The following is a 24436-nucleotide window of genomic DNA, read 5'->3' as shown; positions in this document are numbered from 1 at the left end:
CAATTTTGGCCCTCTTTTTGTTATCTAAATTTGTAAGAATGGCGAGAGGGAAAACTCAGCTGAAGAGGATTGAAAATGCAACGAGTAGACAAGTGACATTCTCAAAGAGGAGAAGTGGACTTCTCAAGAAGGCCTTTGAGCTATCAGTTCTTTGTGATGCAGAAGTTGCACTGATCGTTTTCTCCCCAAAAGGGAAGCTTTATGAGTTCTCAAGTTCCAGGTACATCAACCATTAACATCTGCGCATCATCTGCTCAAAATCTCTCTCTCTCTCTCTCTCTGTTATTAATTTTCCTTCGCTCCTCCTTTTTAGTATACTACACAACATCGAAAAACGACATCACCTTCATCAAAGTTTATGTTCTCTTTTACACTGGAGTGGTCATTAGGCATTCCAAGTATGATCTCAAGCCTTTATGAGAGCCAAGGGACCCGTTATCTTGTTTTATACCCGCTTCTATGATATAATCAATTTTTACCAACAATTAGTTTGTCTGAAGGTACCTTGTCTATGGTATCTCTACCCCTCGCCTTTAGTGGGATTTTGATATTATTTGGTCCGGAGGTGGAAATCTTAGATCTTTGGAAGCACGGCCAAATTTAGCTATAGACAAGATACACACAATCTGAGGAAGTACGGGAGATACCAGTGTCATCAAAAGTAGTGATTCTTCAGCATTTCAACTATTGATGATATTATATGTCAAGCTGTCAACTTCAAAGAAAATAAAAATCAGTAACATGAGTTATCTTCCTAGAGCATAAATTACGAGATACAGCAGTTCATCCCAACAGGCTGTAGCTTTTCGCAGTAGTTCTTAGAGGACCTAATTATGTAAATACTCTATTTAATGGGTTGTGCTATCATACTTGTTTTTCTACAATCTAAATAAAAAGTGTATGTTCTATCTATATATATATATATATATATATATATATATATATATATGTATGTATATATACAACTTACAAGTGGACATGGTACTATGTCTATAATGAAGCCAGTAAGAAGGTGTTGTGCTTTTGTACTTGTTCTTGAAAATGTGAAACCACACCAGACCCATATGCTTTAGTACCGTGAGGAAGTGAACCTTCTCATCTCCTAAAAGTCAGCTTTATCTCTTCTCTTCCAAATTGGCAGCTTGTTCTTAACCATAGGTGTATATATAGTTTAACTTTTCAATAAGGTAATCCGATATCTTGTGAAGATTTGCATGTTAAAGTTAAAGCTATTTGGGTAAGTCAAAATTGTACCAGTAAGAGTAGACGTGCATATAGTCTGGCTATATCATCACATCTAATCTTTGCAATCAAGTGTACCTGCGTACTAGCATATTAGACAGTGCTTTGAAAGTTACAGAAAAGAACAACTTTTTTGGGCTATGGAAAAGGACGTTATTAGCATTACCATACTGAAGCATTTAAAAGCAGTCAGTCAACGAATACATATTCTGAGGCAAGGGGTGTATGACTATGTATAGATCAAGGGCTTCAAGTTATATATGTTGCTCAGGGATAGATCAAGAATTCAAGATATATATGTTGCTAAATGAGAATCTAGTGAATGTAGCCAAAGGTGATGATGTATTATCAAAACTTGAAATATTATTTAATCAAATGCACGAGTTTTCCTCTTTCATGAAACTACAAAAGGATATCACCAAATCTCCAGCAATTCGAAGTTTCATCTCAGGTGCTATGAAAGGAGGTGATTATTTCCAAGAAAATTTCAAATGTTTAACTTCTTTGTTGAAACAATGCGAACCAACAGTGAGCTTTAATCTCAAGGAAGCCAACAACAAAATAAACCCTTTCAAACTACTTATACCGGATTTAATTAGGGATGGTAATCTTCTAAAAATTCGGCTTCTTTTACTTCGTTTCTGATAACTTATAGATTCTCAAACTAATGAAGAACAATGTGCAGACTTCATCACACTAAGAAGGTAAGTTCGGTATCAGAAGAGGCATAGCAGTTGCTTTCATATTAAAATTTAAACACACATGCAGTGGGTATTTTCATTGTATGGACAAAAAGATATCATATATATGTATCTGAAAATAAGTGAGCGGGGGAGAATAATACAATAGGTGACTTGATAGTTAGAAACCATGAAGAATAACTATGAGCAGTAGAGCTTCGAAGCAAAAGGGACAAGAAGATGACGACAAAAAGCTACTATAGGCCAAAGAGATGGGAAACATTAACCCAAGATTGATATTATTAGTCTGGTGCTTTAATCAAAGCCATCATCGGGGATTTTAGAGTGTACAGTAGATGCCAATACGACAAACCAAATTGGAATACCTCTTTCATTTCTTACATTTAAACTTTATAGTCATGACTCATGGTCTCTGGGTCAATGTCTTCAAATTGTGGGATCTAAGAGTTATATTCAACTTTCACTCTTGCTTGATTCATTTGTCTAACTATATGCTAATTACTGCATAAAACTGATTGTTTCGTGTTAAACTTGTCAAAGTTGAAATATAACCTACAGTATTACAAATACGTGATAATGGATCTTTAATTTTAAATATCCATGAATCCTGAAATACATCACCAATATGGTGATCATCACTTCTACATAATGGCACCGTCTCTTAAAGTAATATGTTCCCCACGGAATGCATCATTTCACAAAATTTTTAGGTCATTTCTCAATTTTAAGTTGGTGCAATTACATCCGATCAAGCAACTTGTTTTAGCATTCTAGGTTTTTAGGTTGAAATTACAAAAAAATTTTATGCATAATAAGATATACATAAGTTTTGTCCATGAAATATGAGGTAGTCCAGTATCACCTGAGAGATACATAGCAATAAGTATAATGTGCAGCATTCGTGATGAAAACAAGTGTTCTCTGAACGCGGAGTATAATCAAACATTTTAAACAGTCGATGGAAATATTTGGCTTCCTCTTATCTTCTTTTTGTGCAGTAAGGGTCACATCACATATGCATATTATGAAACTTTAAGCTTTTTAGCTAGTTCAAATTTGGCTATCCTTAGTGTAAGTAAGATTAATGTTGACACATTTGAAGCACATTGTGGAATGATAAAACTCCCTCGAACTTTCAAGATTTAGAGAATGCATTCTTGTTATCGGAGTCATGGTTTAGCACAATACACAACATCTTAAAATGTCTGAGTAGGAAAGTAATAGTCATTTTTTGAAGCTTTGCTTTCCTTAATACTCCTAAATTAACATGTTATGCTAAATATAACTTTAAGTTCCAATGAAATGCATATCTTTGGTGAAGACGATACGGTGGTATCATTTGACGTTATTCAGGATCCAAGACTTTTCTATTGACTTTATATCTTGGTAGTTACAAATTTTAGTGGCCATGTGCTTAATTTCCTCTACAAAAGGACGTATGTCATGGTTATTATCTGCTTTGGTGCAAATTTTACTTGCATTGGATTACTTTCAACTTTAACAAGGAAATAACAGATAGCTTTATTGTTAAATAACTAACAGGATATAAGAAAAATTTTCAATTGTTTGGATTACTTTATTATTTTTGAGGACACCAATTTGACAATAGATGGCCTTGTTGTGCTTTGAAAGAACCGATTATGTTCTTCAAATCACGTATTGTGCTTTAAAAGGTCCCTAAGCAAACTTTTATCCAAATTGACTTAATAGATGTCAATCAAGTGAGAGATATTTCGGTTCTCCTAGGGCAATAGATGACAATAACGATAAGCCTAAACCTCCATCCCCTAGGTTGATCACAACAGACTAAACAGACTGAGTAAATAAGAGGGAAAGGATCCTACAAAAATCTATTGCACTATTGGGGCAAAATTTGATAATCAATTTCATTTTTTCTAAATTTGTATACGCATATATATATAAATATATATATAGAATGGCAAGCGCTAGAGATCAAATGGATAAAGTAAATGTGTGAAACTACTTCTAAGTATGGTCTTAAGTTTTCCCATTAGAAGAATATGCACTCGTTTATTAGTTATTTGGCCTTTTTCCATGCACTGCCAAGTAATTTCATCAATATTCTCTCTCATTTCCTTTCTTGCTATTGAACCTATAGCTTTGGCCATTTGTTCTCTCATTTTCTCTCCATCTCAGCCGCTCTTTCTTTCTCTTTATGTGATTAGCAAAAAGGATGTATAGATAATGCAATAATGCAATAATGCAAGAAGTGGTAGGATTCTTCTCCTCCCATGTACTTGGTCTATTGTGGTCAACTTAGAGCTACAGATCCAGAAACTTAACATTGTCCTTCTTTTTTTTGGTAATAAAAAGTTTTTCCTTCTATTGGCCATGGAGAACTCATGTTTCCTTCGTGATTGACGTCCATTATATCAATATGGACACAATGTTTTCTAGGGGTCTTTTGAAACCTAATTTATAAGTCAAAGGACATAATAGACTCTTAATAACCTTAAAGAAACAAAATAGGATGATGAGTTAACAGTGAGGGACAAATGAGGTCATTTATCTTAGAAAGTTTTCTTTAAGTTTTTATCATTCCATCTCGCTCTCTTTAGTTATATACTCCCTCCCTTTTTTTATAACTGACGTTTAAGAAATTTGCTCTTAAGTACTTTTATCTGTCGTTTTACTATCCCCATGCAGCATTAATTATTTTTTCACAATTTTACCCTTTTATCTCTCTTTTCCAATACAGGGTTCTTAATTACTACTCCTAGTTAGTTTGCATTGCTTTTGGCCTAGTAAAACAGCACCATTTAGTACTCTAGTGAGAGAAAACATGGGTGAATTGGACAATTAATGAGGGTACAAAAGGAAAGTAGTGTATAGATTTAAACAATGAAAAACTTTTCTTAATTGGTGTGCAAAACCTTAAACGTCAGTTATAAAAAAAGGGAGGTAGTATATGTGTGTATATATATCTCTTTTCTCTTCTCTCCATCTCATTTCATCCCAAACAGCTATTAATGACATCGAGAACTGTTTATCCTCAAACGGCATATTGAAATGACTAGGTTCTAGTGCATGGGCAGCAGGTCTCCATATTATTAGCAGGCATTTTCCTCCGCTGACCCAAAAAAATACATATTAAATATGACATTTTCAAAAATAAAGTTTGTTTTAACATCATTAATTTGTTAATGTGCCCAAACTGGTCAAAGAAAATTTTTTAATTAGGTATTAGATTTTAGAAGAATTTATAGTTTTTTCTTTCACTATTTTGTAGAAGGTCAATATGCAGGTGTCTTTTGATAACAACTGTTATTAAAATTACATGTATAATCCATATGTTTGATTATCATTACAATTGAAACCATTGTTTTAAGGGGTTATAGACCGCTAGTAAGTAACAAAAACTTTAGTAATTTGATAAGTTCATAAGACATTAGTGAGTTTCTTTTATTTGTGCCCCTAATATTTTCCTGGCTCCTACGGTGTAATATGGGGTGCATGTCTTTGCTTTATTGGTTTCAACTGTGTACTTGGTCTTAATGAAGAAATCTACTCTACTGCACTACCATTGCTGCCAAATGCCAACCTAAGGACTGAAATAGTGAACTGATTTGCTTTTGTGAGATATTTAAGTTTGATGACGAAGAAAGTAAAGTTTGACGGGCAGAAGTAAGTTTCTTGACAACAGTTAGAGAACTGATAACGAGAGGAAAAAAAAAAGAAACAAAATCTGGGGATAAAAGTTAGTTTAAAGTCTCTAGATCCATTAGAGAACTGATACAATGTCGGAAATCTGGATTAGAAACTTTATTTTAAAATTATGGGTAAAAAATAAAAAAGCTCCCCGTAGTAAACCCAATATACAAAAAAGCCTCCCGTGATTTCAAAACGTACAACACGACACCCCATATTTTGAACTAAATTGAAAAAGTGACGGAATCCGTTAAATTTAACGGAAATAGACGAAATGACCAAAATGCCCTGATATAATTAAACAAAAGATAGTTCAAAAAAATCATTTGTTTTATTCTCTAGATAGAGAGAATTAAGGGTTAAGGGGAAGAACAGATATATTTGTTAAAAATTAGGGATAAAAATTTTTTTTTAGGTTCCAATAAATCATTTCCGTTGAATTTAACGGATTCCGTCACCTTTACAATTTAGTTCAAAGTATGATGTGTCATGTTGTACGTTTTGAAACCATAGGATGTATTTCTGTATATTAGATTTACCACAGAGATTTTTTTGTTTTTTACCCTAAAATTATTCCCTGAATAATACTAGTGCGTTGATGTAATTGCGTTAGTGTGATTTTACCCAAAATTTCTCCTGCTATTATTAGCATATTTCCTTTTACTAGTTGTCCCATTAAACAACAAAAACTAGAAGAAGAATTTGTTACCACGCTTAGGAACATGTCAGTTTTAAGTACGTGGATGTACCTTTAGCGTTCAAATGACACTGTTCGCAAATTTGCAAGTTCAAATCCTCTATCTGATGGTGAAGGATCTTCTCGATAGAAACTAGATGAAAGGCTAGATTTGGTTCACCACCCCAGTTTAGTTGATTTTAACATCACTGCTCAGTTTTAATCCTCTGTAGTGAAGTATAATACATATTTTAATCAATTTTCACTAAATTTGATCTTTCCGTCGTGTCGTGCAGTTTCATTTAATGTGGTTTCTTTTAATTTTTGATAACAAAGTAAGAATGGCTGATTACTGTCTTTACTAAGCTTTGTTTAGATGGTTTGTGATTTTCACATACAATTTTTCAGAAGTTCCAATACATTCAACAAAGCAACTAGTACTATTATTTTCTACTTTAAATAAGCTACAAGTAGTAAGATGATACATCGAAATAACCTGAAATTTGAACTAAAAACTATAATTAGCTCATTTTTTAGTAATCCAAAAGAAGCCTTAAAAGGTAAAATGACTGTACGTATACATGTGTATCGGTGTAAAGGATAATTTTGAGGTACCTTGAAGGAACCAAGCAACCCCAACATGAGTGGCAAATTTTGTCAAGTATAGCAAGCTTTTTTCCTAGTTATGACGAAATTAGTTTCTTTTTTTGGTGATAAGTGGGTATATCCTGTCGTTCAATGAGACTTGCTAGTTGCATAACCCAACTTACTATCTTCTAAACAAAACAATCATTTGTTGTTAAGCAGTAAGCACCATATCATTTTCCTCGCGTTAAAGTACATACACATTTGTATCTTGAATTTCATAGGATTTGGGTCTTGCCGAATGGAAACTGAATCAAACCATTGATTGCTCTTTTGTTATTACATAAATTGCTACACAAGAAATAGTTTATTACTTGCAACTTGTCCCTTTGACCTCATGGCGGTTCCCTCAAATGCTTTTAGTGCCACAAGTACAATACAGCGCTACCAGAAGAATATCAAGAATCTATGTCCGAGCAGAAGAATGGAACAAGCACAGGTCAGAAATTGATCAGCATATCTAAGAAATCTCTTTCCATATATGATTTGCTGCTGCAGTTTAGTGGATATGGCTGCAACTGTTTTTCACTTGCGTTGTTTTATGGAGAATGATCATGTAAGCAGTAGCAACGGTATCTTTTTATGCTTATGGGATTAATCAGTATCTATAAATATTTTACACGGAGAAAGTTTCGTACTGAGAAAATTCTTCTCTCCACACCGTCCCCACACCCCATCCCCTTGACTGAACATATGTGCTTTTTGTGCGTCTGCTCCATGTGTTTACCATTTTGATGATATATAACTTGCTTTGTTTTTGGGGAAGAATGTCATCTTGTTGAGTTTTATGTACCATTTTCACATGTGAAATGACCTTTTGAATTTTCTTTGAACAGCGCATATTAAGGTTCAATTGTGTCCTGACATTGCGTTTCAAGAAATTAGAGGTCCTGGGTTTAAATCTACTTTTTCCCTCTGGTACCAAATTTTAGTTGCATGAAAGCCTATGAATTGCGTTCAATGTCCAAAATAAGCTATTCCTTGACATTCACCTTCTGGCCCTCTCGGAATGGGAGGCAAGATCCTGTTGAACTATTATTGAATAGCGGTAATGTCTTGCATTCAAGATCCTTTTGAACCGGCGAAAACAACTATTGTTGAATAGCCGCAATGTCTTACATTCACTTGATCTCTTGATTCTGGGAATCTCATTCAAGATCATGGATGTTTACAGTGCCAACTGATTCTTTGACTTAAAGAATCTTGTGTACGAATTTATTCTGCTACCTTTTTGGATTCGTGCTGAGCTTATTCTTATGCGTGCAGCATTTCGAAGAAGAGGTTGCAATCCTGAGAAAAAAAATTGAGATCCTTGAGGAAACTCGACGGTTGTTGTCCTAACATTGACACATTTGTTTAAGTTTTTAAGCACGATTCATCCTTATTGTATAACACCATGAATGATTACAGTTTTTGGTGATTACAAAAACCAATAAATGTAAATTTTTTATGTTGCAGAAGGTTCTTGGGAGATGGTTTAGATTCCTCCAGTGTTGATGAATTGCAACAGATAGAAAATCGGCTGGAGAAAAGTTTAAGCATCATCAGGTCAAGAAAGGTACGTTTTGCAATAGGCATCTCTACAATGATTTGATCAGAATGTAGAATTTGACGGTCAAAATCGAACATCCAATTCTTCTGCAGAGTTTATTGTTCAGGGAGCGAATGGATCAGCTGAAAGAAGAGGTAAAAAATACGCCTTTGAGTTGCTTATTCATTTATTCACATTTTGGTCAGGAATATAGTTTATGCATAACATGTAAATCGCCATTGTTAATCTTCTTTGCATGTCTTCTCAAAATTCAGGAGAAAATTCTCAGAAAGGAAAATGCTGAATTGCGGGGAAAGGTGGATTACTCTTTTTACTCGTGACGTTATTAATTTATATATACCCTAAATGGACCTAAAATGAAAAGTCTATTTTAACTTTGTGATGTTGGGTAAGTATGGATATATAATAGAAGCGAGTAAATTCATTTTAGAATATTCTTTTTAACTGAATATCCAAATATTTTTTTTTCAAATAAAAGAATTCCCACATATGGAAAAACTTGGGTGAAAAAGATATTACGTATGGTCTAGATCTATAAATTTCTATCTTAAATTCACCTCTTTTACAAGTTTTAGTGCTAACAGTAAAATTATAAATGCACCTTGTGTAGGCCAAATTAACCTATCTATTGAGTAACTTACATTTTTTTTTGAAAAAAATAAAATTTGCAGTATGAAGAGCAACAATTGGAACTATCGATTAGTCCACAACCCTTGCCACTGAGACAGGTAAAGGAGGTAGAAACACAACTCTTTATCGGACCTCCCAAAAGTTAGAATTGTTCCCCCACAAAGAAAAAAGAACAATTTATCAGTCTATGTAACTTTGTATGATTTGTTTTTCTTTACTTCTTTTATTGTTTTTCTTGCATTTTTTTTTTAATTTCTAAAACACATTTTATTTCATGCTGGCTGGAAATTATAAAATATAAGGCAACAGCAACGTCTACATAATTGATAGATGGAGTATTGTATAGGCTACTTGTATTGCAACTGGTGATGTGTATGTAACATCAAAATTGTAGATTCTATGTATTGGTGTTGTAAAACTAATAAAATAAGCTATTGTAGTAGGGATTGAAATATTAGAGAAAGAAGTAGAGGAATAGAGAATAATATTCTTATTATTCCTACAAATCAAAACCATCCCAAGAAGTGCCAGGGTACTTATATATATATAAATATATAGGTACTACAAAATCAAAAGTACATCATTTCTATTAAACACTCATTATAGGAATAGTCCTATGAATTGAAACCGTTCATCCAATACATGAATAGCTTTATGGATTGAAACGGTTCATTCAATATAACTCCTTTACTTAATGTACTAATGAATCATGAATTAATCCTCTTGATAATACAAATGGACATTCAGACCTTTTGTTATTTCATAACAATTGGTACAATTTTAAGGTAATTTTAGGGGCATAACATAATGCTTGGAAGATAAGAAGTATCTAATATGGGATAAAACAAAGTCGTGTTTGGCTACGTGTTTTTTTGTTTTTGTTTTGTTTTTAAAGCCCATTGGCCTGTTGGGTTATTATGCCGTCAAAGCTTATTTTACAGAATTAATATTAAAATGATCAAGCTGCAATAGCTTTAAAAATTGTGCTTTTTTCCTTCAAAAAAAGAAATTTTGTGCAAACTTTTATAGCCAATAAAAATGAGGGTGCAATGTGTCCCGGAAGATTGAGACAAAAAAAATGAATAAACAATTTCTACAGGATTAGGATGGACATTGCTAGAAGTTTCAAGGGCCACGTGTGGCATTTTGTCTTTTTCGCGGTTTATAATATAATTTGTTAAATTTAGAAAATTATCCATCGATTAGGTAGCCAAATCTTCTTCTCTAGTATCATATTCCCGTCATTAGGCACTCCAATGAATGAGAAAAGAAACAATATTATTTTTTTTTTCAGTTTCTACAATTAGGAAAAAGAGAATCCAAAAAAAGTTACCATGTACAAAATGCTTTTATGATACAAAAGCAAACCGAGCATGTCAAATTTTTCTTGGAGTCAATTTTACCTCCAAAAAAAAAACAAAATTAATTTTCTATCAGATACGTAATAATAAGCCATCGTTAACACGCTTAAATAACACCCAATTTACCTAATACACACATTAAAATTGTTACCTTCTCTTACATTTATACACTTTTACTAACTAACTTTACTTTTTCAAAAATTTAACATCAAAACTGAACATCTTAATAAGTGTCCCACAGACACTCATAAAATATACCCAATAAGCATTAATGCCAACCCATTTGAATATGCAAAATCTTTTTCATTATTTGGTAACTACGTTTTCTAACAACTACGTTTTCTAACAATCCTTTTTTTTTTTTTTTTTTCAAGTAATCTTTAACTGAAACGTAAATGTACGTGATTGGATTTTAATTGAATGCAGTGGGACCTTACTCGCGGGAATAAATCAGTTAGGGGATTGGACAAAACACGCCTAACGTGTCTCACTTGGATCGTAACCGCCCACAATTCCCGCTACGACGTGTTCCAGTTTCCTTATTAGATAAAAAACTAAAAAAATAATAATAACAGACAATCAATAATTCGTCATAATTCTGCGTTATCAATTATAGGTAATCCATCAAAAAACTGTCAAATTTTATAGAATTCCCTGAATAGTCCAGAATTATGAAATTGAACCGCCCAAATATTGCCGCCGGCTACACCCTCGTTATTCCTAGCATTCTCAGGCCCACGGCTGCCGCTTTTGCTTTTCCTCTTGCTGATTCTGGCAGTTGTTGTTGGGCTACTAAAGGCTAAAGAAAAGTTGTGCATGTGAACTAGTGTAAAAATGTATCAACAATAATCATGTGATCACGCACCATGCTTATACAATCTATCATGAATTAATTAACGTTAATTTTCTATGTTTTCTAGATTTCACTGCTAATGTTTTTTTTTTTTTTCCGTAAGCGAGAGGATTTGAGGTCACGATCTCTTGTTTACACTCCCTACCACCCAACCCATCTCTACCCCTTATTACTAATGTTTGAATTGTTTTTTTTTCTAAAATAAAAATTTACTTTTTATTATATATATATGAAATCGTTACAGTGTATTTTTTTTTTCACAAAAAATGACAGAAAATAGCAATCCAAATGGGCTGAAAAAGAGCACCAAACTTTTACTCATGATTTGTCCTCTGTGTCATTTCCTGGAGTTGTATATTAACGTGTAGTGGATAATTCAATGCAAGAGCATTTCCTCAAACCGCAGAATAGTGTAGTTTTGGCAGCATACTACTTTGTATGAAGGACAAATTGCAGCCGGAAATTGCATAAAAACAAAACGCGGGGCTATACCGACACATAGAGAGACAAAGTTCAAAGGGGGGAAAAAAAAGGAAAAAGAAAAAGTATCCCAAACGTTCATCGCGACGGCCGCAAATTGCTAGAATTAAAGTGGGTTTTGGGTACTAAAGTTAAAAAAAAAAAAAAAAGTGTCCACTCATTTCCCAGATGGTGAAACTAATTAGAGACAGCAAAATCCACATTCTGAGTTCATTTTCCGCTCAAGTGGTTGTTAAAAGTGGTTTCCATTCGCTAATTCATTAACTGATCCATAGACAATTATTAACTGTCCGTTATTAGTCAAAATCAGAAAAATGTTACGAATGTTCGGGTAGCAAATTTTTTCAAATAATATTTTACTTACATCATAAATACATTTTTGAATTCACTTTTTATATTTTTAATTATTTTTTTATCTCACATACATCACATCACAAAAAATACTTCAATAATTATCCTATCCAAACAAAAGCAATACTCTATTCAACCATTAATTCTAGAGTAGATTCTAGTCAAAATGAACAAAGTGTCGTTAGTGCGAAAAAAGCAAAGTCAAACTACAACTGAAACCCAACTAAACTACAAAAAAGGTGTAAGAAAAACAAAGATGCCATGCAACAAGAAGGAAGAAGTTTCATGCCCTCAAGCAACCTTTGCTTCACTTTGTAGTATTATATTCTTCATGCTTATACGCTATTCTCAGCGTCTTCGTCATTTTCCACAACTGTGTCCATTTTTCTACCGCTAAAACTCTTCTGATACACGTAATAACACATACTCAAAACACTTTCACATGCCTTGAAAGATACGCTCGCCTGCTTGCTTCGAAGAAAAGTTGATATCCAAAGCTTTCAAGCTGCAAAAGGTGAAGCATCGAAGCAAAGCAAACAAACCAAACTGCCCCAAAATTCCCTAAAAAAGATTCTCGCCACCTATAACTAATAATCTGATGTACATGAGATATTTGATATATTGTTTGGGAGGGTGTCCTGAAATATTGGAGATTTAATTCAGAGAAGGGAGTCCAGGCTCAACAGAACTAGGAGATATGGGCACTTTGAGTACCAGTCCTCTGCTTCCAAAAGAGCTAAGGCCTTCTTCACTCTACAGAGAACACCGAAGCTCTGTTCTTGTGTACCCAACAACAAGAAGAAAATCCAAGAAAAGCCAATCCTTGAACCCTGTAAGTCTTACCATTATCACGTTCTGAATTAAAATTCTTAACTTTATAAACAAGGATCAAAAAGGGGCTCTCTTTGTGTTTTTTTTTTTATTATTATTATGTATTTTAATTATGGTGAGTTTTGGTTCAGGTTGCCAGGTTATTTGGACCTGCTATTTTTGAAGCATCCAAGTTGCAGGTTGTTTTCTTAGGAGTTGATGAGGAGAAGCATCCAGGACAGCTACCTAGAGCCTATACGTTTACACATAGTGATGTAACCTCAAAGCTCACTCTGGCTATCTCTCAAACCATAAATAACTCTCAGGTAATCCTTATCTTCTGGTTTAACACCACACTAGCGGTGAAGCGGTCAAGAACAGAGTACAACAGGGGAACCCATGTGAACTCCGCACTTGATTTTATTTGATATTATCTATTTTTGAACCTAAAACTGCAAATTAACAGCAGTTTAAGGGTTAAAACATTTTCTTGTTATTGTTTTTATAGTTCTTTTTTGGGGAGTTGTTATTATTATTATTATTTTTTGTAAACAAAAAAGGGTGGGAACAACGGAGGCATAGCGAACATCGAAATTCTGTTTATCTTTAGAACCCTCTTAACTATCTTGATTAGTCCTAATTTTCTCAGATTTTACTGCTAATTGCTGAGGGAATAGGAAGCTGGCTATGTTGTCACACTAACCATCCTGGGTTGATGAATTCTTTCAATAGATATTTACAGCAAAAGAGAACATGGGATTTTTGTGTTGCAGATACAGGGGTGGTACAGCAAATTACAGAGAGATGAAGTGGTTGCAGAATGGAAGAAAGTGAAAGGAAAGATGTCTCTTCATGTTCACTGTCACATAAGTGGTGGTCATTTCCTATTAGACTTGTGTGCTAGGCTCAGATACTGGATCTTCTGCAAAGAACTCCCTGTGGTAATTAAGCCCAAAAAGAATAAAATGATCATTCCATTACCATACCCCCAAAAAAGCTATTCATTAACTGGGGTGAAATCTGATCAGGTGTTGAAGGCTTTCGTCTATGCTGACGGAGGGTTGCTGAATAACTATCCAGAATTACAGGAAGCTTTGGTTTGGGTATATTTTCACTCAAACATTCCAGAATTCAACAAGGTAGAATGCTGGGGTCCACTTCAGGCTGCTGCTTCTCCTTCTAGCGGGATCCAGATGGAGAACAAGGAAATCCCGGCCAGCAATTGCTGGGATATGCCAAAACCATGCCAAGAGGCCTGCTCATGCTGCTTTCCACCCATGAGCCTGATTCCTTGGTCACAATCTTTCTCCTCTGGCTCTAAGGAGAATGATGGAACGAAGCCCCAAGGCAAGAGCTTGCAGCAGCAGCAAAGCTGAGATACCCTATTTTTATGGGTTTAATCTCCAAGTGACTACTCCACGGATGATTGATTATGCAGGTGATTTGTTGAAAATGTAAATAGTACACAGAAGCAGACGCCCGTGCCCCCCTAATAGTGCAGCTAGATACTAGAACATATAGCTTACCAATTTTTTCTTTATTTTGGGCCTTTGGGGAATGTGATGCTTGAAAACTTTGGTACATAGTTCCAATATTTGTTATGAATGAAAGTAGTTCCAATATTTGTTATGAATAAAAGGAGCGATGTTGTTATTTTTCAAGTAAAAATGAAGGGGAACTGATGTTTGAAGTCAATTATGCTTCTTGAATAACTTACAGGGATAATTTCAGAAACCTCCACTAGGGTTTCTAATAGTTTCACTGCCATTGTTCGAAATTTTTGAAACTATCACTAACTTCCTTTAAAAACTATATCCTTGTAACTATTTATCCCATTCCCAAAAAAAATAGAAGCAATAATAAAAAAAATGAATTTAGGTGTGAGAACATCATTTGATTCTAAAGAGTGCCTCTTACCTATAATATTAGTTAATTTAATCATTCGATCTGACTTATTATTTCATTTATCGAGTAGTAATTACACATGATTAACAAAAAAAATTCATCATTTGTAACCAAAAAGTAACAACTTTCGAAATTTAACAAAACAAAGTTTTTTCTTACCTTAAGACTATTGTTATCATCGTGGTGATAAGAAGAAGAAACAACGAACCGAAGTCTCCTCACGTCCAATTTGTTTTAATCTTCAAGTACATTAAAAAAAAAAAAAAGAAGCTAGCCTAGTATTGGAGCCCTTTTCTAAAGCTAAATTAATTTTTCTAACATAATCAAATTATGATTAATTTATTTTGTAAATGACTCAATTATTTTTTATGTTTGAATCATTTTATTTATAAGGTACATCATATATGATTCCTTTTATCTGTCAAGTACATTAATAGAAAATGTGCATTAGTTCCCTTTTTATATAGCAATTAGTTGTTCTTTAAATTACAAAATATGGTTAATTTAGTTAGCAAATGTTTTGATTGTTTCTCTCCATGAATATGTGTAAAATATCTTAAGTTGTAAGGATGGTAAAGTCATTTCATCGCCAATGATGCAAGTGTTAGGTTCTAAAAGAATTGGAATGCAAAACATGTTATCTGAATGCTGCTTGAAGTGGGCCACCCCATAGAGTAGGTTTCCCCTCCCCTTAGGAGTAGGAGTAGGTTAGACTAGGCTAGATGTGCCGTTAAACTAAAAAAAAAAAGAAGAAAGAATAATGCTTGAAGTGGAGGGGGCTTGTACGTCCACAAGTATTTCAATATTTTCAAGAATGTCTGCTTTGTAAAAGTAAATCATGTTATCTCCAATTGAATTTTATTTAGGAACTCTTTTTTTTTTTGTTCGTAACAGCATATCTATCATAGTCTACTCCGACTCGTCCTCCTACTCTAATCTACTTTAAGGAGGTGGTTCAGTTAAATCGAGAGAACCGACGATGATTAGACTACTATCGAATCATACGGATGCACCACGTATCCTTATAAATCTAAAAGAAATCACATGTAATGGCACATTGATGGAAATAAGATTTGAACTCTTGACCTCTAATCTCACAATACATGTGGAGCCAATATATTTAAGATCTCTTCCGAACAGCACGTTTTTCCTGCCAAATAAGTTGGCTAAATTGTGAGGTAGACCTAAATGCTGCCGCCGACCGCTTTAGAGTTTAGACGAGCGTGGTGTGCTAAATTGGGATGGTGTCGCCATTAGATTCGGTCCCTCTGCCAAGTGTCAACCGCAGAGGAAAGGAAGTGCACAGATCTATGGACAGCTGAGATTCGGGACTCTATCGCAGTCGTCTCCTTGAAAATTAGGAATTTGGGTTGCACTTGTTCGGTATTCATTTGAAAATCTGTATCACAATTCACAAGTAAGAACCAGATACTTGAATCGAATTCAACTCAGTATAAACTTAATTCACCAATTAATCAAACTAAGTTTGAATAATATTTTGTATTCAATAAATATTTAAGTTCTGTTCAACTTTGACTTGTTAGAATAAAATTGAAATTTATGAGTTAAAAATCCAAATCGCTGGAACTTTACTTAAATTATGCTCGGTAAAAGTTCGTTTGAATTCAGCTCCATAGATAAATAAATCAAACTTGAGCGGAATTTCAAGTACGATAAAATAATCAAATAAACTTGAATCCTAGGATACTCGATTTGATTAGACTCGTTTACACCCGTAATGCCAATGAGCAAAAACACCTAAAAGAAAAACAAACACGAACGAGGCAGAGATGGCGCTAGGACTAGTGCTGCTGCCGTCCTCTATCCCTTTGAACGCGGTAGAGATCCGTGTATGTTATTGCTGCTTGTCAATCGTCATAATTCATGCAGGATTGTTAGATATCAGCGATTGAAGAACGAAGGCAGATTTTAGGGGTACGCCATTGCAAATTTTGTCAAACAAGTGGAAAATGACATTCGAAACTCCAAACTTCAATGGACGCCGCCCAAAAGGTACCTTGTGACTTCAAAGAAATTTCGCTCAATTTTCATGTGGCAAAACAATTAGACTCAACAATGGTACGTAGGGATGGCAACAGGGCGGGGTTGGGGCGGGGGACCTCTCCCCCATTCCCCGCCCCGCTACCTACAAACTTCCCTTGCCCCGGCCCCATCCCCCGTCCCTCGCTCCCCCCGCCCCGCCTTGCTTCCTCCGCGGGGTTAATAAAAATTTATTATATAATTTTATTATGGTTAAATTTTAGCAAATAATCAAGTACTAAAATATCAATACATCATCAAATTATTATTCATTGTAATTTTACAATTGAAACTTATAAAAACAATCAAACAAAAATTATTTGAATACAATCCAATGATGAAATAAATATAACTAAAGTAGTCAAGTTTTCATTTTTGGCACAAATGCAATCACTAATTCATTATTGTGCTTGTGCTTTTTTTAAGAAAAAAAAATGTTATTGTATTAAGTGTAATTAGAGATTTAGTATAAATGTATTAGTAAATTTAGTATAACCAATTAATAATTTGTATATATAATTATTAGTATAATTAATAATATCAATTATATTATATATACTAATAGACATTATATAATATATATAACTAATAATATCATTATCATAAGTTTGTAATTAATTAAATTGTATATTATATATATAATTATATACATATATTATATATATATATTTTAAAGCGGGTGGTGGGGCAGGGAATGGGGCGGGGGTACACTCCCCCGCCCCCCGCCCCCCGCCCCGTTTCTAAGCGGGGGGGAAAAAATTCCCCCCGCCCCAACCCCCTTCCCATTAGCCCCCCGCGGGGTCACCCGCCCCCATTGCCATCCCTAATGGTACGTGATATCTGGCAAATTGTCATTGGGCCGTCAAATCATGCTTGGAATATACAAGTGTCGAGGCCTAAAAATCCCTTGCTGCTGGATCTTGAAGGCCCTATCAAGCAGTCGAAATTTCAACTTTTGCTATTAGAATTAGGTGCAGTTTCTCTGAACTGCTGATATTTCATGAAAATGGCATTGCATATGATAATTCCAGACACAGCAAAATTAGACCCGAACAGGAACAGAATTTTCCAATGGTTACCAAACTAAAAGTGCTTGTCTTCTTTCCAAGAGGAAAAGGAGGATAACACACACGGAGGTGGCTAATTTGAGCAGTCTTGAGTATTGAATAACTTGTGAATTATTTACAATGTCAGCATTGAGTTCCATGCTACAGTTAATTTCCCGTACATAATAAGCTCTCTCTATCATACACAAGGCGAGGGAGAGTGCTATTGAGCATTAAATAACATCTCTCACTGTACAATTGGTATTAAAAAAACTAATAAATCAAGTTGTCACTTTGCCAGAATCTAGGCCTCTACTATATCTGGGCACTGGTGCTTGTTTGCTGCTGAAAAGCTAGGCTCCAAGAGGTAATTTTATACAACTTTTCCAGCTTCCTTCACTTAATGGCAAACAGACGAAAACCTCTGCTTGTTTGCACCAACATGACAACAAATAATTATCAAAGAGTGTGACACCTGAAAAACTTGCTAGAGTCACCGAATCTGAGTTCTTCCCAAAGATGATGCTCCAATTTCACTCTCCGTGTTCTGCACAGACAAGAAGCATGAGAACGTTACAACCTTCACCAGCACGTTACAAAACAAGGTACTTCTCAGTCTGCGATTTTGGGGGTCTTCTTGTTTATGTATGGGTTGGGGGATGGGGTGGGCATTAGTCCTCATTCATCTGATGAGGTGCTGATAAGCATCCATAGCAACTTCATTTTAAAACCCCGAGTTATCAAAAATGGCAAATTAGTTTAAGGAAAACCAACTGCATTTTGTGCTGCAGTCTAGCACAGTGCCAGGAAAAGCTCCAACCAGCTCAATTTATCATGCAGATTACAGGATCAGCTTATTTTTATTAAACAACAAGGTTCAGCTAGACCAGTACCAATTATTGTCACCGTTTGTTTTTTGCAACTCAAATATCTCATACAGCATAGAGTACACAGGAAAGCGATTCTATTCATGCCTAGATTGCTCACCTTAGATTTTGGTGAAGGGAACACATTCCAGAATCTAAGTGTTTCATCTCCTGCTCCAGTAACAATTGTCTACAATAACAAACAAATAATAAGCAATTGAAATGTCAGCCAGTATGAAACTTAAAAATCATGGCGTTGCACTTAATTATTGTCAAAATAAAGTTAAAAGGAAAATAGACGGCAGTTTACAGCTGTACCTGTCCGTCTGGTGAGATGGCAAGATAAAGAACTCTGTAAGTGTGCCCCGTGAGGGTAGCCAACTGTAAAATTGACATGAGGTTACAAAATATCAACAGCAGAAAAAAAAAATTACACAGAAGTAGTAGATAATAAGTCATGGTTAGAGTACAGTACCTTTGACATTGTAGGATATCTCCACACTATTATTTGGTTTTGAGAGTACCCATGAGTGCTGACAAGTTCATTGACATTCTTAGACCACACAAGATTGCACACCTGCCAAGATCAACAAAAATTGAATGCCACAAGTAGTTATTAAGAGGACAAATGAGAGGTCTAAATTATCTGCAAGCACAGGATGGCAATTATGTATAGCCTTGATTGTACCATGTTTCCAGTATCAACATCATCAGAATACAAAGTTTTGACTTATTACAATAAGCAAGAATATGAAGTGATTTCTATAAGTAATCCTTTCATGATGTCATGCCACGACATACTTTTTTTTTTAAGCCCAAAAAACATCTCTTGTGAATTCCAGATGCATGAGAAAGTAGCGCACACCTTAAATCTTAATAATGAACCAATCCAAAAAGAATCATGAATACCTGACTGCCTGTGTCCATACAGCTGAGATGTGAGTTAGTGGTGGTGTTCCAGAACCGTATGCAACGGTCAGCTGTCCCACCACCAGAAGCAAGAAGTCCATGCATATGTGGGGACCAAGCAATTGCTTTAACAGCAGCAGTGTGCTCACAGTATTTCAATACGGGTTGTGTTGAGTGCTGGTTCCAAACAAAAAGCTGCATTTTGCAAAAGGAAATTTTCATGAGTTAAAAAGTATAGAGCTTAAAGGAAAAGTATAAGAGATGCCACTATATTGCAAGCATAATAGGAGACTACATACTCTATTATCATTTCCACCTGATGCCAATTCTCGGTTGTCATAAGACCACTTCAGTCCACAAACCTAGACATAAAATGGTTGATATTCAGGTTACAGAATGTTGAGCACTGGTAAGAGGAACAAGATTAATAAATGATGTTCATAGGTTGATCCAAATGAGGAGGGGAAGCCTGACCTCTGACTTGTGTCCACTTAGCTTACTAACAAAGTCTTCTTGAGCTCGTATATCACGTTGAAGAATGCTTTTGTCACGGCTTCCTGAAGACAACAAAGACGTACTCCAGGCTAATGCACCAACTCTCAAACGATGTCCCTCCATTGTTCTTACTCTCTTGCAACGAGAGGCATCCCAAATCTACATGCAGCAATGCCAAAGATTTGTCAGTTAGAAGCAAGACACTAAAAAAATGTGACATTTTTATCACTCTCATATTGTAAAAAATGCAGCTTAAAGATAAAATTTAACTCAATTGACAAAGCTAAAGCAACCCAAGACAGAATTTTGCATCTCACCAAGACATTTCAAATTGAGAAGCAGAACCAAAACCAGTTAAAAGATGCAAAGCTAAAGAAAGATTGATTTCTTAAAAAAAGAACTTCTAGAGCAACTAAAGCTGAGAACAAGAAATTCATACAATGCTATTTGCCGCTCAATTTGGGCTCTCACCTCAGGGCATGCTCTATGATGATGAGTTCAAATAATTGTCTATGCACATTTTCCAGCGAGCTATTGCATTATATGTACTAGCATTCTTGCGATTTCTAACTAGAAGGAATTGAGAATCCTTATCAAGGCAAACTTAAGAAATAATCACAAAATAGAACTTGAAACTTGGTCTGTGTGGTTCTATGGTGTTAGATAGAGTCTAAAGGGGAATCATAGTTTCCTTAAGTACATCATGATCCTTGGTGTAGTAAATAGATGAACCCATGCCATACGCTAAATTATAGCTTCATTAGCAATTCAAAGTAATCGCATAGAAAGGATTGCAAACACGAGTTTTAATTAATGGACTTAAGAATGCAATTTTCACTCAGTTTCATACATTCATGTGCCTATCCTTTTCTCCCACCTCATAATGCATTGACAAGTACTTACAGTCAGGAACGCTAAAAACTAATCCAAATTTGTAGTCCAATTCAAGGTTAATGGGAAAATGAAAACCAAGTCGAATTCTGATGCTCATAATGAAGAGGCATCCTACAATTAGAGAGAACATCGAAGCATGCTTAAGCTCAGTCCCTTCCAACAAGAATTCTTCAATAGATGTGTATCACTAGTAACAACATATAGCAATTCTGGATTACCTGGAGCTTCCCATTGCTAGTTCCAACAGCAAGATGTGTACCACGCTGTGCCCAGCCAACTGAACACACACTATCATCTATTCCCAAATCACACAACTTCACTACCTGCACAAAGAAACACCACAACAAGTTTAATAGCAGCATTTCATAAATCACGTGTCAAAGTCCAACCCCGAGAATTCGTATATCAAAGACTCACCTTGCTACTAGAAGCATGCCACAAATAAACACAGTTCCCTAATCCCACAGCCAATACATTATGCGAGGACCAGTCCACAAGATTCAGATAAAAATCATCTTGCAATGCTGGTGCATCGAGAACCTATCCAAAAACAACCACACAACTTCAATTTCAAGCATCCCACATCACAAAAAGCAGCAAAACAACATCTTGTCCCTGAACTAAGGAAACCAAAAATTCTAACAATTTAACGCAATCCCTATATTTAATCAACATACAAACCCAAAATATGGCATCAAAAACAGATAAAAGCAACAAATTCAAGAAACCCAAATCAAGCAATCGCAAACAGAAGTAATCCAAAAGACTACCTTGTAAGGAGACCTAGGGACTTTTCTTGGAGTCTTAACAGGGCTATGGGAGACACCGGGGAGCTGATCATCAAACCCGAAAGGGGACAAAGAATGCAAAGACTTCCGGGTCTCAGTCTTAAACTTGAAAATATTACAATTAGGAGGATTAATCTGCAAATTCTTTCCATTTATCCCAGATAATTTATCCGGCGTGACAGGGGGCACGACTCCAGCTGAGTCAGGGCCGAAAAGGGCCGTGCGGAGGAGGGCAGTGTAGGCATTGGTAGAGTCATCGGAGGTGGAGGAATGCGAGGACGGAGAGAGGTTGAAGAGGGCGAAATTGGAAGAAGATCGACTGGGAATGAAGCGGTCACTGTAGATGGTCCGCGAGGGGGAGGGGTGGTAGGAATTGAGGTTTGGGATGAGGTGGTTTTTTAATGGGGTCTTAGGAGGAGGAGGAGGAGTGGTGGAGGTGGTAATGTCAGAAGTGGAGGTGGACGGTGGTGTTGTGCCGTCCATGGTGGTGGTGGAAGAGCGGGAAGAGCCCTAGACTGTGGGGGAGCAGGGGAAGCTGAAGAGGGTTGTGGGTACTGTTTTGATGGAGTAGGTGGGGAATGCTATGGGGGTGAAGGGGCTTGATTTTCTCGACGGAGTTAAAATTTCCCGGGAAAATTAGTAACAGAAGGGGGAATTTTGCGGGAAAATTGACCGGATTAGTGAAGTTCTAGTTTCTGGTATTACTGGTGGATCCCGGGAACTATTAAGGTCAGTGTGTGTGTGTGTGTGTGTGTTTTTTTTTATAATAAATGGAAGGTATTGAATAAAAAACTTTCTTCTTTTCATTTTATTAATTAATCTAATGTTTTGTTGATCCTTTCGGGATTATGTGTTTGAATTTCGCTGTTATTTTAAAATTATTAAAAGGGATTATTTTATAACTCAATCTAACTTTCCGTCGTCCACTCTGTTGATTGTGTGTTTGAATCCTCCTATTAATTTAAAAAACAATAAGAATTATTGACAACAGGTGATGTAAAACATAAAAATTATTGATAACAAGTGACATGAAAACTGTGTCACTGATTAAAAAAAAAAAAATCAATAGTTGGTAATATCTCTAACTCTAAATCTATAAAATGACTGGAGTATGATCCCATTCCTTTACCTTGTTCAATTTATAGAGAGAAGCTTGTTGGCCAGAAAAGCTACTAATTCTTTTTTGCATTTTATTTAATCGTAGATTCTTTCTTATAGGTTGCTAGGGACAAAAATAAGACGAAACAGGAAGTTCAATTATGGATGAGACAGGGGAGAGCATGAAATTTGTGGTAGATTGTCTTGCTTTTTACTATTTTGAATCATTAAATCGTTAAGAGGAAAAATAGAAACATTTCTCGTTTGTTTGTTCCAGCAGTTTGAGAGCGGTGGTCTGTATTCCCATTTTAATTAAATAATAATAAATAATAAAGAGCTGTAAATTTTCGACATATGTGCTTCATACAGTCATCATATTTGGCACGTATTTGTAAAGAACTTGTATGTTCATGTCAGGACTTGAGCGTTTTGAGGCCTCAAAAACAACACAAGGTTCAAGCATTCCAGCCATGGAACAGATGTCAAATGGGACAAATAAGGCCAACCCTGAAACCCTAATGATGCAAATGTTAGTCGTAGATGTAGCATATTTCCTAATTCTTCTTGATATTCATAATTTTCTGGTCAACTTTGAAAGTTGAAACCTGTTATGGAGAATCCTAACTTCATCAGAAGGTGAAGGTATTTTATCAAGATGCTGTTCACTGCAAGCTCAATTATTCTCAAGGCCAGACATAAATTTGACATATTTCACGAAGAATTGAGAAATTAGAGATTCTAACAACTTTATTATTATTATGTGAGTAATTTTATATACGCTAACAATATAAATACTGTTACGGACTAGTGGCATATATATACACGTACGCATGGCTCTTGGTTTCTTATTGGGCTTAGAGATTTATCCTGTGTCTTTTGCTGATTTTTCATGAAGTCTTCGAATTCTTGATTCTGGGCCTTGTGGATTTCAGACTTCTCAAGTCTCCGTTTTCTCGCTTGTTAAAACTCGGGTTCAAGAATTGTGTTAATGTCTATATTTATTATTTCAGTATCTATATTTATTTTTGCTAATGTTTGCGTTGCACATTACAGTAGTCATTGACAATTATTGAGGCCCTGATTCGTCTACCTCTTTTTTTTTTTTTTTTGGGGTGGACCAGGCAATGCTTTGCTGAGTACAACCAAAGCTACCTCTATTCTTGCTCTTGGGTAAAGTATTAAATTGATTGCAAGAAATGTCAACAACAATTATAACATTTCCTAAAGACAGAACTGTCTTATTTCGTACGTCATATGAATACTTTTTTTTTTCTTTTTGAGCAAGAATCGAAGTATATTATTAACATAAGCAAGAAGAGTTTGTTAAGGTCTGCGGGAGCCTTCAAAAGTTGCCGGCTTTTGAAGGTTTCTCGCAGGTCAACTTTAGTAACGAAAAAGTCTGAGTTTCTCAGTCATCGGAAAAAA

The 24436-nt window shown here is 35.3% G+C and overlaps 3 protein-coding genes across 3 annotated transcripts; 2 read left to right on the top strand and 1 right to left on the bottom strand.

The window, feature by feature from the left end:
* Positions 1-3: 3 nt before the first annotated feature.
* LOC113703123 (agamous-like MADS-box protein AGL19) lies at positions 4-9567 on the top strand. The gene is made up of 7 exons (XM_072061883.1): positions 4-220; positions 7297-7372; positions 8200-8261; positions 8392-8491; positions 8578-8619; positions 8740-8781; positions 9157-9567. Exons 1-7 carry the CDS (start codon positions 39-41, stop codon positions 9259-9261), a joined length of 609 nt encoding a protein of 202 aa, XP_071917984.1. The 5' UTR covers positions 4-38; the 3' UTR covers positions 9262-9567.
* A 2845-nt stretch (positions 9568-12412) lies between these two features.
* On the top strand, positions 12413-14608 carry LOC113703289 (protein STAY-GREEN 1, chloroplastic-like). The gene is made up of 4 exons (XM_027224601.2): positions 12413-12992; positions 13123-13296; positions 13744-13911; positions 13999-14608. The coding sequence occupies exons 1-4, from the start codon at positions 12858-12860 to the stop codon at positions 14344-14346; spliced, it is 825 nt and encodes a 274-aa protein (XP_027080402.1). The 5' UTR covers positions 12413-12857; the 3' UTR covers positions 14347-14608.
* Positions 14609-18052: 3444 nt separating this feature from the next.
* Positions 18053-22548, bottom strand: LOC113703014 (B-type cell cycle switch protein ccs52A-like). Its single transcript, XM_027224222.2, has 10 exons — positions 21896-22548; positions 21543-21665; positions 21344-21448; positions 20211-20390; positions 20036-20098; positions 19737-19931; positions 19303-19404; positions 19146-19208; positions 18949-19017; positions 18053-18508 (listed from the first exon to the last, which is right to left on the bottom strand). Exons 1-10 carry the CDS (start codon positions 22394-22396, stop codon positions 18455-18457), a joined length of 1455 nt encoding a protein of 484 aa, XP_027080023.1. The 5' UTR covers positions 22397-22548; the 3' UTR covers positions 18053-18454.
* Between the last annotated feature and the right edge of the window lie 1888 nt (positions 22549-24436).

The sequence above is a fragment of the Coffea arabica genome, chromosome 8e, assembly GCF_036785885.1.
Source record: "Coffea arabica cultivar ET-39 chromosome 8e, Coffea Arabica ET-39 HiFi, whole genome shotgun sequence".
In the NCBI taxonomy this organism is placed as follows: domain Eukaryota; kingdom Viridiplantae; phylum Streptophyta; class Magnoliopsida; order Gentianales; family Rubiaceae; genus Coffea; species Coffea arabica.
The sequence above is the reverse complement of the archived record's forward strand: the minus strand, read 5'-3'. Positions and strand labels throughout refer to the sequence as shown.

Bases quoted from the DNA above. Each gene is read 5' to 3' on its own strand.
- LOC113703289 (XM_027224601.2), top strand. From the start codon at position 12,858: ATGGGCACTTTGAGTACCAGTCCTCTGCTTCCAAAAGAGCTAAGGCCT. The intron at 12,993-13,122 runs GTAAGTCTTACC...GTTTTGGTTCAG, and splicing joins AAAGCCAATCCTTGAACCCT to GTTGCCAGGTTATTTGGACC. The intron at 13,912-13,998 runs GTAATTAAGCCC...AAATCTGATCAG, and splicing joins TCTGCAAAGAACTCCCTGTG to GTGTTGAAGGCTTTCGTCTA.
- LOC113703014 (XM_027224222.2), bottom strand. From the start codon at position 22,396: ATGGACGGCACAACACCACCGTCCACCTCCACTTCTGACATTACCACC. The intron at 21,449-21,542 runs GTGAGTCTTTGA...TTCTTTGTGCAG, and splicing joins GGCATGCTTCTAGTAGCAAG to GTAGTGAAGTTGTGTGATTT. The intron at 20,099-20,210 runs GTCAGGCTTCCC...TTTTATGTCTAG, and splicing joins TAAGTGGACACAAGTCAGAG to GTTTGTGGACTGAAGTGGTC.
- LOC113703123 (XM_072061883.1), top strand. From the start codon at position 39: ATGGCGAGAGGGAAAACTCAGCTGAAGAGGATTGAAAATGCAACGAGT. The intron at 221-7,296 runs GTACATCAACCA...AAATGCTTTTAG, and splicing joins TATGAGTTCTCAAGTTCCAG to TGCCACAAGTACAATACAGC. The intron at 8,492-8,577 runs GTACGTTTTGCA...ATTCTTCTGCAG, and splicing joins GCATCATCAGGTCAAGAAAG to AGTTTATTGTTCAGGGAGCG.